This window comes from Leptidea sinapis, chromosome 43, assembly GCF_905404315.1.
Source record: "Leptidea sinapis chromosome 43, ilLepSina1.1, whole genome shotgun sequence".
NCBI lineage: Eukaryota > Metazoa > Arthropoda > Insecta > Lepidoptera > Pieridae > Leptidea > Leptidea sinapis.
The window spans coordinates 1,051,709-1,065,680 of record NC_066307.1 but is presented as its reverse complement, the minus strand read 5'-3'; the positions used below and the strand labels follow the sequence as shown (position 1 = coordinate 1,065,680).

Here is a 13,972-nt window from a genome sequence, read left to right as displayed (position 1 = left end):
TGTAGTGCATTTGCGGAAATAGTTTCCTCGTGAATTGAAAATCAGTTATAATACATGCGCCATACTTGAAATTATTCTCGTTCCTGCACGTTCAAAATCCCTATTGGGGCATATATTAATTATCTATTCTAATATTATAAAGAGTAAAGATTTGATTGTTTGTTTGCATTGAATAAGCTACGAAACTACTGAACCGATTTGAAAAATTCTTTCGCTGTTGGAAAATCTACACTATTATCCCCAAGTTTATTTTTATTTCTTCATTTTAAGGAAAATAAAGTATAATGATATAATGCAATGGCACCCATAAACCACTTGGGTTTGTGTGGAGTGCCGTAACTTAAGCTATATTATATTTATCGATGTAGCCCTGGAGTGAAATACCACTAGTATGCTTACCTACACACTAATTTGTTCAATATTAATTTGGCAATGCTTCCCAAATCACGTAGATAATGAACAAAAATGTCGAAACCAAGTGTATAACTCTATGCCGAAAGTACAATTGAGATATAGTGATATCACAACCTTGGATGTCATTGTATGTGTGGTGTTCCTCTATAGTGCTGTATTCAAGGAACTGTCTGCCACGTACAGCCGAATTACAAAATGCGCTTCCTTGCGCAGTGTTTCCAGGACGATAGTACGACATTTGCACCTTCAAAAAATCGCGTACACTTTCCTAAAGATAATGCAGGTGTGCAAGAGAATGTGGGCGGTAGTGAACACTTAACATAAAGTGCCGTACGTTCGTTTGTCCTCATCCATTAAAAATAGTCCAATGCATCAGATAAAATCAAAACTTACGGTTCAACATGATTCTTCTCTTTAAATGTAATCATCTTCTGTATTTCATCATTTAAGTTACACGTAGATCCCCTGAGCTTTGAAAGAGATTTCTCTGCTTTCTCCCTCTTGTCGTGCGAGAGAAGGTAGTTAGGCGTCTCTGGCAATATCAGCATCCCCAGGAGCGATACCATGGGGATTATTGCACTGATCCCTGCAAGTATGTCCCACGACGTTGCGCTGCCTATCACATACTGAAAATATAATATCAAAATTGTTTAACATTTGAATTTTATCAGCCTTATTTCGCTTTTTCGGACGATTTTCAATTTCGTGTTGTGGAATTATTTACTTATTAAGCTAACATAAAAACATTATATGAAGTCGATAAGTATTTGTTTTGAGTATGTTTAAGGTAACCTAGTACAGCAATTTATGATTAAGTTATTCAAACGGAATATCTAGAACGAGTGCGCCACACCTCAAATCCAAAGACATCTACGATGCGTGATTTTTTTAAGGAGTTTCGACTCCATCAGAATATCAGTTCGATTTTTCGAACCCCTTAGATGAAATCTCATCTAGCCAATCGGCTAACTATATAACTATCTTGACACCCATCTGTAGACTGAAATATTTAATTCGTGATTCCATCATCAGTCCCTCTCCAAATATAAAAAGTATAATTAATTGTTAATATACGCTTTATAATTATGTTGTAAAAAACAAATAGATTTAATTAGATCTGTTGGCCACTTGATTATTCGATTTGAATTTTAGACATTTGTAGGAAAGTTAAAAAAAAATTTAGCAGATCCATTTACTTTTTATATCTGATTCTATACTCTGAATAATCAAATTGGTTGTGGAGATTTTTTGGAGGAAATTATTGGTATGATATTTCAAATAATTGTGTTATTAGAATGTTATAGTGGAACTACTCAACGCCCTAGCACAGACACAAAACTTGCGTAAGTAGCATATCATATTAAACTAACTAAATTCAGAAAAAAATCAATCAAATATTTTGATAATAAATTTTCTTTCTAACAAATAATCTCTTGTAAGTCAGTACTAGAAACTATATAATAAAGTTCTAAAGAATTCATATCCCCAAAAACCATAAAAAATATCCGAACATACACGGTGATGACGTAGTGGGATTTTTCACTGGTGGGATTTTCTTTAAAATACACATGATAAATTATAATAAATAACACAATATGCGCTAAACGTCCTTGAAGATCGTACGTACCGACATCATTCAACGCTGAATTCGTTACATTAATATTCGTCAAACACGAATAGATGTTTACACAAATTACACAAGTCATTAAAACATTCCAAATAGCTTTAGCTTGCTGAAATTGTTTCTATTGTGAAGAATCTGTAGTTTGTACCAGTCCGATCAGTCTTAGCACAACTACAATACAAGTTGCAATTAATCTTATGACAATTATTGGGGAGGAGGCCTACTGTAAGCGAATTAAAAACACAAAAAACATGAATGAGAGTGTTTCCAAAACTATCCATTCCGTTTCACCAATATTTTTAGCGGAAATTTTATAGCAACTTAAACATAATTAAGAAATGGAGTATTGTCAAAGAAGGTCGCTAATGAAAAATATATCAATTCCCATCAACAAAGGGATTAAAGGCTTAGGTTGATAATGAATAATTAAAAATGATTGTGGAAACTAGGATAGAGTTAACGGCCGGCTTCAGTGAGAGAATAAATAGATAGAATAATTCAGTTGAAACTAATTGCGAAAAGGTTAAAAAAAAATATTAGATTAGATTTCCCATATCAATTTTTTTTTTCGAGAATTAGCTATATATATTATTACTATACTACATATTTATTAGCTATATATACTTGATACAAGTTTCACTCATACACTTACAATATACTAGCGTATATACAAAGCGTGCAAGAGAGAAGAATATCTGTAACGGAGGTACAGAAAGATAGAAAAGGAAAGAGAATCTATTGTTAGATACTGTAACCGATTTTGATTGACTATTTTTTTTATGAACGAATAAGGGACGAGATGCGCAGGATGTTCAGTTGATGGTCATTGATACACCCTGCCTATATAAATGCAGTGCCAGACAGGATTCTTGAAAAACGTAAAAATTCTGAGCGGCAATACAATTGCGCTCGTCATGTTAAGTCTTATTTGCCCCGTAATTTCACAGCTGCGGCGCCCTTCACATTGAAACAAAATAATGCTTACACATTACTGCTTCGCATCATAAACAGTCCACGCTTGACATTAGTTCCTTAGTACTTTGAATTTAAACCACTAGCCTCCGCCAACAGAGAAATCAAAGCAGGTCACGCTGTATCGTGCTGTCAGATCGTCTCTATGCATATTCTAAGTCTATGGTTACATATGTATAAGAACTATTTATCATTTGATTATTATCAAGAAAGTCACTTGACTCTGACGCGTTGTTTGTATATTTAATAACACGATGCACGGAGCTGCCATTAATATTTGCCACCACATAATTTTACTAGACTAACACACGCTCAATTATCACTTTATTGACAATATTCGCGAGGTTCCGCACATTGTATCACTAAGGCTTCGAACACATACACACAAGAATAATAATGACTGATTTTATATTATAATTTGTACGCACTACTGCCTATTATCATTCCCAACAATTATTCTTCTCTCTAATCCCTACGTTATCGACAGTGCGGTTATGATTACCTTCTATTTGAGGTTATCCTGGTACACACACGCAGTATCGACATGTATGTCTGTCACTTTTAAATGCACACCGAGATGCTTTATGGCTTTCTTGCCTAGAAACATGTTAAACGAATATATTAATTATTTTATCTACACCCATGCCCACCTGAGTGTTGTAATGAAATTCAGTACAACATTGCAACACTCGTTTGGATGATGTAATGGTTACTAGGACTAGCTTTTTTAATGTTAGCAGTAAGCTAACTGTTTCAGAATCTTTTAGAGGATTCATATTATGGGTGTAGTCTTGTATGCAACTGTTGATAAATAGGTACTAAAACACTCATGTGATACTATTATGTCACGAGGCCAAGCCGAGTCGAAACCCACATTCGTGTTTTAGTACCCCCTAGTTGCATAAATAACTGCTTGATTTAGGTATTGTATGCATGCTTGATACAAGGAGACTAAAAACTTCGTCCAAGAAAAACCAAAATTTAATTCTAATTTGGACTTTTAAGTTTTATTTCAATAGTCATGTAATTATAAAACCTAAATAAAGAGAGCTAAACGAGTTTATAATAAACTGATACTAAGTGTCCAAAACCCCTTTTTCAGGACATACCTAACCCAACTTGAACTCAATATAAATATTTTTTAATTAGAAGACAAAAATTACCATGTGCTATGTGCTTCTACTGCGGTATCGTGAGGCGTTGAAAAGACTTAAGATTCTGCTATAAATGTATCTAATACTAAAGGATATAATGTTATCATAACTTTAACCCTGAATACGGTCATCAAATTATCAGACTCGGCTAGTTCTATTGGACTTTATTCATAAAATTCATTTCTTCTGCGGTGTTGTGGTAGTACTAGATTTCCCCCCTCAGCATTAGATTTTCAATTTTTTCTCGTCTGTTTTCTTTTCGTTTCCATTTGATGATATAATTCAAATAAATTTGTTTTTAAAAATATTCTTAATTATATTTATCATAGAGGTATAAATATATGTTTTGGTGTTCTGGCGTAAAATAAAACCTCCTAGATGCAAGATTTCTGATCGAAATTTGTTTCACATAACAGCTAAAACATTCAAGATTAAATTAATAGCCCATACATCTTTGCAACAGCACTTCGGAAGTATTGTGCTTTTAGCTGGCACCGCTCTCACCCCATCTTTTCTGCCTCTCATACAATAAGTAGTAGGCCTAGTCCCAAATAATGGTGAACACCGTCCAACAACCACCACATCGCCATGGTGGAAAACTGGTTTATTATGAAAATTTATTAAAGTAGGCGTTACTTTGCGGAAATCCATAATTATTCAAATAATTTGAGTTTTCTTTAATGTTAATTCCAACAATATTTGTCTTTAAACAATTCGACACGTGCTTCGCCTCTACACGAGGCATCCTCAGGACATGTTGAGTCGCCAAAATCTTTTTTTGCGATTTTGGCCAAATTATTTGGATGGTTGATTATGGACCGTCAGTACGGGTATCGATGAGGTCGCTCAGCTGATAGCGGTTGAAGTGAAGGAAGATGCATCTTAAATCAATAATGGTATAAAATGGTAGCTTTTGGTTGATCGTAGCAGTCACTTTGTCGTCGACAGACATCCTCCAAATGTTTCGTTTTATCACACAACATCAGAACGATCTTCTAAAACTTTAAAATACATAAGAACCGTCAACTCAGCTGAAGATACAATGTTTCCATTCGATATCAAACGTTGCACAACACATTGTCATTCAACTACGATTGAGTGTTATCGCGACGTCGCTTCCCGGTGATCAATTTGATATATTTCTATAATTAGCGCAGATCTAACTTTGGCGCTAAATATTTTAAAGCTAATATTTATCTCGTCATAAATTATGATAGCAAAATTTTCACGCATTAAATTTTTTGATTGATCAATTACTATGTAAATGTTTACTGCAAAACAACAATGGTGTCAGGTTTCAAATTTATGACCATAACTGAAATTGTTGAGAAAATAAAATTCAAATGATTTAACAATTCCTTCCAATAGGATTTACTAAAATCACTTTTGCACGTCATGTGTAATCCACTTCAAATTGATCATGGTTACTTTACGATGATTTTTGTTATGCTTTTTGTAAGTCTTGTTTATAAGTTTTGTTGATTCCATGCAATGATTTGCATAGCTTAGTTCCTACTATAATTCAATTATTTTTATTCAACTTAGATATAATATTACTAATTGAAAATCACACATTCGAAAAATTATACTCAGACCTGAGAAAAACAGGCGGAAGAAACTCAGCGGGCTTAATAATATAATATTATCAAAAATGATATATATATAGGGCTTACAAATATCATAGCTCCGAAGAGGCTTTACAAGTGGTCGGAAAAGTGCAACATAGCGTCAGTTATGTCTTATTAAGGAGTTTCAAAGCTTCAACCGAGATGTATCAAGATACTGATTTACGAGTAGATCGTGTTATAAAACCTTGTAGCAACAGACTTCTTAAAAATGTAACTTCGACTTTCCGGTAGGACTTCGCACCTGCCGGGCTAAGAACGTAGTGTTTAAATTCTCTGGTCACAAGGCACGAACTGTTCAACGAAATCAACGTTCCGGGCTTCATAAGAGCTAAAGACCCTCATCTGGTCTAGATCTGACCCTTCAGGCTTCAAATTATGGTCGGTTTTAGAAGACGTGCTGTTTACTGCTTGCCGAAGTCTATTTGCTAAAGAACTCTAAAATAAGCAGTGACTAAATTTCCGATGGAATCTATGTGTAAAGTCGATTCGCTTAAGAACTCTAAAATAAGCAGTGACTAAATTTCGTTTGGCTATTCCGAGTGTACGTGCATGGTAAATCCAGTTGAAACTTCATCCTAATTCTCATGTCACTCAAGAAGATATCATGTCACATTACTGTAGCTAGTACCAGAAATAAAACTTTGATTGTCGTCCAAGTATTATTAACGACCTTTAAATACATGGGCGGAATTGGTACGGAGGGACCATCGTACGGTCCGTTGGACTCATCGCACCAATTGTTTTATTGATTGGGCATTTGATAATGATCTCCGTAAGTGAAAACGTAACCAATGTTAATGTACATGTATCATCTATAATAGCACTCCTCTGTTTATCAAAATATAAATTTATAGAAAATATATGTTCATAGAAGTCAAACAGTAATCTGTAGAAGCAAGGAAAGCATCTCGGACTCAACTTTACGCCCTTTTTTACATAAAAATAAGGGACGAGACGAGCAGGACGTTCAGCTGATGGTAATTGATACGCCCTGCCCATAACAATTCAGTGCCGCTCAGGATTATTGAAAAACCCAAAAATTCTGAGCAGCACTACAATTGCGCTCGAGACATTGAGCCATAAGATGTTAAGTCTCATTTAATAACACAATAACGTTTGTACGCATTCTTCACGGCAGAAATACGGCGCCGTTGTGGTACCCATAATCTAGCCGGCATCCTGTGCCAAGGAGCCTTCCACTGATGGGACATTAGATTAACAGATGCAAGTTCGGAAATTTAATTTTACGGAAGATAGAATCGCAATATATTTTGCGAGCACCTTTATAAGCGAAGATGATCAGTTCGATTTAATCTTATTATATAGATATACTTCTTGGCGAATAAAGTCAATATTTATTGAAGATGTGCTAATTGAAAGTAGGTACATTTTAGAAACTAATCAATCATGCACGTTTGGCATGTGATTCGTCAATTATCAATATTTTTTACACATAAGCACACCAATCTTAAGTCACAAAGTAGGGATAGATACTGACGTATAAAATTAAAGTCATCTTGAAAATACATGCCTTATATCCAGGTATCCACTAAGATAGTTATTAGTCTAAAATAGTATTTTCGCTGCCATTATTAAAAAGAACAATAATAATTACACAACTTTTTAAGATAATAAAATGATTTTTTTTTTACAAAATTTAATTCCACTACAATACAATACAAATTTCTTTGCTTTTACGCTTATATTGTTGAAAATATAACTGATTTGTCACGCGTTCCGGAGTTAACATAATTTAAGGTAAAATCTCACTAAAAATAAAATTGAGGCGAACTGTGTAGAAAATTGAACATTCCTTAGATGGCAAATATATATGACGCAGAAATTCCTACTCCATGACTTCTTGTAATTGGTCGTAAAATTGGGAATTAATCTTTTGCTGGCAATATGTACCAGCGTGAAGCGAGCAGATGACAGAACTGATGTTATGCGTGGAATTAACTAAAGAATGGGAAAACAAAGTCAGGCGCAGCATACGAACCCACACACATTACGATGTTACGGTGTAACTGGTGCTGTACGACAGCACCAGTTACTTTGAGATAAAAATAGAATATCTCGTGTGACTGGACTATAAATGCATAATATATAAAAACTCATAATAGTAATAATGCTGCACTGGAATACTATAAATAACTGTTACTTAACAAAAATACAAAACTACTCAGATAAAAAATCGACAGAAGAGAAAGCTTCATCAAGACCGGTTTATTAATGTGAAAAACACCCCATAATGTAAAGATCTTGATGAGAAAACCTTAAAATCGTCAAGTTTGGGTTCTAAGTGGTCAGGATCAAAAACTTCAGGTTCAAACATTTCCCATAGAGTCCACATTGAAAATGAGGTTTGTTAACTAGAATATGACAATGGCCATTTTGAAAAAATTGGTTTGTTTACATGTTTTGAACAAATTGGAGCATTTTTCCTAAGTTTTAACTTCCCTTTACATATGCTTAACCAGGTATGCATACGTCATCAATAGTATAATAATGATTGTGTGCCTATTAACTATTTTGGTAAACTTTGATCTGACTAATCTCGTTTCTTAGTCGAGGCGAGTCGACTTTACCCTAACGAGTGTGACAACCCAGTCACAATCCACATCACACAAACCCAAATAAGAAGGTACTAGAAGTGACAGCTGCTTAAAGCATGTCGCCTCCCAGGTGACTTATAAGTCTATATCTATATGGTCTATAGACCACCAGCGAGTTAGTTGTAATGTAATATATTCGGAAACGTAAAACAACGCGTACCTATGTATAGTATGGTATCTAACGACTATCTCTGCCACAATCTGCAACCATACTAATAAAATACTATTGATTAGTTAGTATTTGAAAGTAAACCGCTGTTTTTTTAATTAAATTATGTGGTAAGTATTCATTCGTATTACTGTCATTTTGCTGACCATTCTGCTGCACAGGTCCCTCAAAAGCCGGAGGGTCGCAATCATACGTACCAATGTAATGTATGTATTATGTTCAAAAATCTTGTAATGTACGACCGCAGGCTGCGAAGTTTTAGATCGACCACCAATCACAAATCACGTCGTATAAAAACCAATCGGAAATATGGAACATGACCCAAATTTCACCATAATTAGCTTCGACTGCTTCTTATATCTAAAGGTATATAGCCGCATTAACTACAGTTGTTTTAAATATTATTTAGTCAATTAGCAGCATTGTAAAACATAAATTCAGTTCAGGTCACATATTATATTGAATTTAGAACCCGGTTCCGATAGTGACAGTAGAAAAGTGTGCTTACATTGTCTTTAAGCACACATTTGCCGTTCCGCTATCAGACTGCGACAGATATGTCCTTATATGTGTATAGAACGACATTGCCGACAACAATAATTATCAGTGTTGGTCATATTATTATTTTTTAAATGTGGTGGCCATTTTGCGACTACCTCTGATATTGTTAATTTATTCATATTTTTAGCGTTGCAGGCGTACGAGGCAATGTAATATGTACATATAGAGCACAGTCGTCCCGCAAGGAATCAAAACTTATACACATTCAATTACTTTCTCATTTAAATGTCGATGTTCAATACTCACAAAATAAAGTATGCAGCGGGCCTAAAGAAATTTCCACTTTAATAAATGATAAGAAATTATGTTTTAGAGTTAAATATGTTTAGTTCGTTTACGATTGCCCCTGGACTATGACAACCACTGTTTCAGATGATAAAACAATGATAGCTTCTTAATAGATTAACCAAAGCAGTTAATCAATCACAAAAAAGATCAATTATAGACAGATAATTACAATCGTAAATGTTGTTTAAACAACCGACTTCAAAAGTAGGGAAACGTTTTTAACTCGTGTGTAAGTTTTTTTATGTGTGTAGCCTCAGAACTCTGTCATTTATAAACCGAATAAATATTAGGCAAGTAATAAATTTCTTTCTACTTTTCATTAAAAGAAAATAACAAATAATTTACCTCAAGCAAAAACATTTCTGTTCCTTTATCTATGTATACTGTAGAAATAAAGCTGTGAGCACAAAAATTCCACAAGTTTATTTTGGCTGTTATCTTGTTACATAACAATTACAAATCGAGCCTGATAACATTGTAGCAACATACAAAAACATCGATCATACAGTCATTTAGCAGAACAGCGATATTGTCTCAACATTGACGTCACCGAGCCTTAATGACAGCAAATATTCGTTATTTGACATATTATTTTCGAATAACATAATGAGTTTGTGAAAATAGCAGCGTTGATTGACTCTTGGCAGAAGTCAAACAAAGTGGGTTGCTATGACGAGAATATCACATGATTTGTGGCTATTGATTTCACTTGTATTTTCTGCAGGATTATTTAGAAACTACGTAATATTTGTTTTATGTATCTTAAAACCTTTATACTATATCTGTTTTATTAATAAACCGAAGTTATTCCAAATTTATAACTTTTTGTCTTCATCTCATCTTTCTCACTACAGAATTACATGATATGGAGACTAATTTAAACTGCTTTACATTGCGTTTATTAATAAGCCAGTATATGTATAACTTTCTCAATGTGTTAAACGGCTAAATCGATTTTGATGAAAAATTTTATTAATGAAGATGAATAACAAACTCCTTGTAACTCTGATAAATCATTATTTGCAGTTTCAGCATTATACAAAATATTTATACAAGGTCTTAGTAAAGTGATGCAACATAACTACTCAATGATAGTCAAAGAGAAAGTATATAAAACCTCAACAGAACAATAGATGCCTCAACCTACACAAAGTGTTGCAAAAGTTTATTTACGAGGGCGCACAACTTTTTAATAGTCTACCTTCATCTCTCAAAAAGATTAAGTCCTTAAAAACATTTAAACGTGAGTTATCAGACTATATTGTTTCAGAGTTTTTATAAAACTCATGTCTGAAATTGTTTGTTATGTGACAGTGACCTGTAAAAGTGTGTAATCATAAATTTTGTGTAGAAGAATAAGTAGTATAATGTAAATTTACTGAACATGTAAAGAACGGCGGATTAATGATTACATCATTTTATGCTCTCATGTAAGTCACAATATTATGTTTTTAATGAGAAATAAATATATTTAAACCTAATAAAGATATTTTGTGATAATTATTTACATTAATGAAATAATAATTTTAAAGCATTGCATACAGTTCGAGTTTTTTATCAGTAAGTACAGCAGCGTTCGTGATAACAGGATCGACCAGTTACCCCACGCGTCATGCTCGCGAAAGTTGCTTGAGGTTAGAAATAATATTATTATGTTAATGATACAAAATGAATCAACCGACCTGAATTAACACACCAGTAGAAACGCCAACGGAAGCCATGGCGCCAAGCATGCCTCTGAGATGCGGCTGAGACACCTCGCAGGTGTACACCCTCGCTGGTGCACCCACCATGCCGGAGCCTAAGCCGATCAGCAAGCGACCTAGGAATCAATCAGATAAATTGAAATACGATGTGGCTTTATTTTTTATTAATATATAGTATGCCTTGAATCTATAATACTTTAACTAAAACGTCAGAAAGTATTTATTTATATTATTTATTATGTTTAACGACTAGTCATTGCAAAACTGTACGCGAAACTTGGTTGATAAAGGGTTTTTCTATGGAAGGGAAGGACAAACGCGCGTATGGGTTCATAAATTCTTTGTCTTTAGAATTATTTTTGATGTAATTTCTTATACTACTACCGCTTCGGAAAAAAATGGCGCTCTGAGAGAGAAAAAGCAGCGCAAAAAACTCTCCCAGAGTTTCTTGCGCTGCTTCTTCTTTTGCGCTCTTTTTGATAAAGTATACAATATGGTACCTTCATTGTTATTGCTATAAAATAATCATAATCTAGTCCCAGGCAGTCCAATCACTTAGATATTCAGCAGTGTAGTAGTAGGATTTACGACAGAGACATTTATTAATAAAATATTTAAATTTATTTATAGATAATGCCTGAACATTGACTGGATCTTTATTATAAAAGTGTATATATTTACCCTTAAAGCTATTATGTATCTTATGAAGCAAACTAGAATCAGTTACAAGCAATCCCTTATTTCTAGTGTTATAAAAATGAAAATTACTATTTAGAGCAAACAGATGACGATTTTTGTGAACGTATATTAAATTTTCATAAATAATCAGTCATAATATTTATTCCTTTAAATTTTCCTTTGACTATAACCACACAAAACACAGCGTAATGAACCGTAAACACTTTGTTTCTTACTGTTTAAGTACAGATCATTCGTCACAATCCTATGGCCTATCTACCACAAACGGTAAATCGTTAATATAAAAAATAAGAAAGGACCTAGAATAGAAGCCTGCGGTAAACCTATTCCTTAAGGTTTACCCGAAGACCGTTTGCCGTTTACGTCGACTATCTGTCGCTTGAATAGCTTTACTGAACAGATTTAGGGTTGTATTTTTTACTCCATAATGCTTTAATTTTAGGAGTAAAGTTTCATAGTGGATGCTGTCAAATGCTTTTGATAAATCACTAAAAATTCCCAATGCATCGTGTGAGTTTTCCAAAGCGTCAAAAATGTGCTCAATGAGTCTAATACCCGCATTAATTGTTGACAAGTAGTAGACAACTAGTAAAACCAAATTGATTATTATTCAATAATTTACAAACTGCATTTGTAAAAAAGCTGCTAAAGAAAAATGTTTTCAAATATATTACTAAAAACAGGCCGTACTGGAAATAGGCCTGAAATTAGCGGGGTCAAAAGAACTGCCTGATTTAAACAAAGGCATAACTTTGTTGTATTTCATAAGGTCAGGGAACATGTGGGTATCTATGTATTCGTAAAATATTATTGCTAATTCAGGTGCTATAATGTCAAGTATATTTTTTACTATATTAGTCGAATGCCCCTATGTTCTTTGTATTTTTAGGTTAATTGACTTAAAGCTTTTTATTATATCGCTACCTTTAACAGGCTTAAATTTGAAACCACTGGAAGATATTGATACCTGTAATTTAAGCATATACTGTGCCGCTTTTGGTGAAGAGTTTAGGTCTTTGGTTGTGATATAAGGATTTCGGAGAAGAATTTATCAAATTCATTTGCAATTTCTATTTCTGAATTTAAAACGCGATAAACACATAGAAGTATTACGGCAGCTTGACCTACCAGTTTCATTATTAATTACATTCCAAGTCGCTTTTACTTTATTATTACTGTTTTTAATTTTATCTACAATGAAACGTGTCTAAAGAGCTTAGAGTATTTTTTTATATATATTTTAAATTCTTGACTACTATTGTAATATTTCTCATAATAAAGTTCATGTAAGCGTTTACGACTTTTGTGGATACCCATTGTTGCCCAATCATCAAAACTATGTTTGTTGTTTACTGTAATTGTTATTGGAGTAAAAATCCTGTCAAATTCCATACACAAGGATTTAAAGAGTAAGTTATAGTGAAAATTAGCACCTTCACCACAGTATAAAAATGGTATGGTATTTACCAAATTATTCTAAACCTTTCAAGACCAGGTAAGGGGGCAGCCCCCACTCCCGCTACCCCTCCTCCTTCCCCCCTCGTGGTACGGGATACTAAGCTTTAACCCAACAAAGTGTTCATATAAGGGTTCCCTTTATACGATCAGGATCGCAGGAGACATTCAAGTTATACTGAATCAGAAGCTGTGTTTTTTTTTCTAAAAATCTTTCATAAACATAAATCTACTCACCGACGTAAATCATAGGAACATTTTGCGCAGCCGATATTAAGAGCCATCCCAGTATTAGCGGCACCTCTGTGAGAATGAGGGTTCGTCTTCGTCCAATGTTGTCCATCAAATATCCACTCAGTATGCATCCTATTGGTGTTCCCACTGAACTCAAACTAGCTAGAATTAAAATAAATATATTAAAACAATAATCAATAATGTACTATTCATTACTATAGGGGCCAGAATAAGAGGCATTGGACGAACGTGAAGAATGTGTACATATACTGTATATTGTTGTTTATCAATGCCTAGCTGTGCCCAAGGCTTGTAAAGTACTTTTCTCAAATAATGCGCGGAAGTATAAAACTAAACGGCTCTCGCCGCCTCTTGAAAATTAGAGGTGGCATAAAAACAGTGGGAGGCTGATTTGCTCAGGATACCGGCTAAATTATGAGTACCACAACGGCG

At 34.0% G+C, this 13,972-nt stretch overlaps 1 protein-coding gene across 2 annotated transcripts in view; it reads right to left on the bottom strand.

Annotated features, from left to right (window-relative positions):
* The window catches only part of LOC126977057 (facilitated trehalose transporter Tret1-like), a 49,834-nt gene that overhangs the window by 9,934 nt on the left and 25,928 nt on the right, over positions 1-13,972 (bottom strand). For both annotated transcript variants that reach the window (XM_050825734.1, XM_050825733.1), the window contains 3 exons: positions 13,523-13,681; positions 11,108-11,247; positions 808-1,040 (listed from right to left, as the gene is read on the bottom strand). In XM_050825734.1, coding sequence (XP_050681691.1) covers positions 808-1,040; positions 11,108-11,247; positions 13,523-13,681 — 532 coding nt within the window. The remainder of the gene's footprint in view (positions 1-807; positions 1,041-11,107; positions 11,248-13,522; positions 13,682-13,972) is intronic.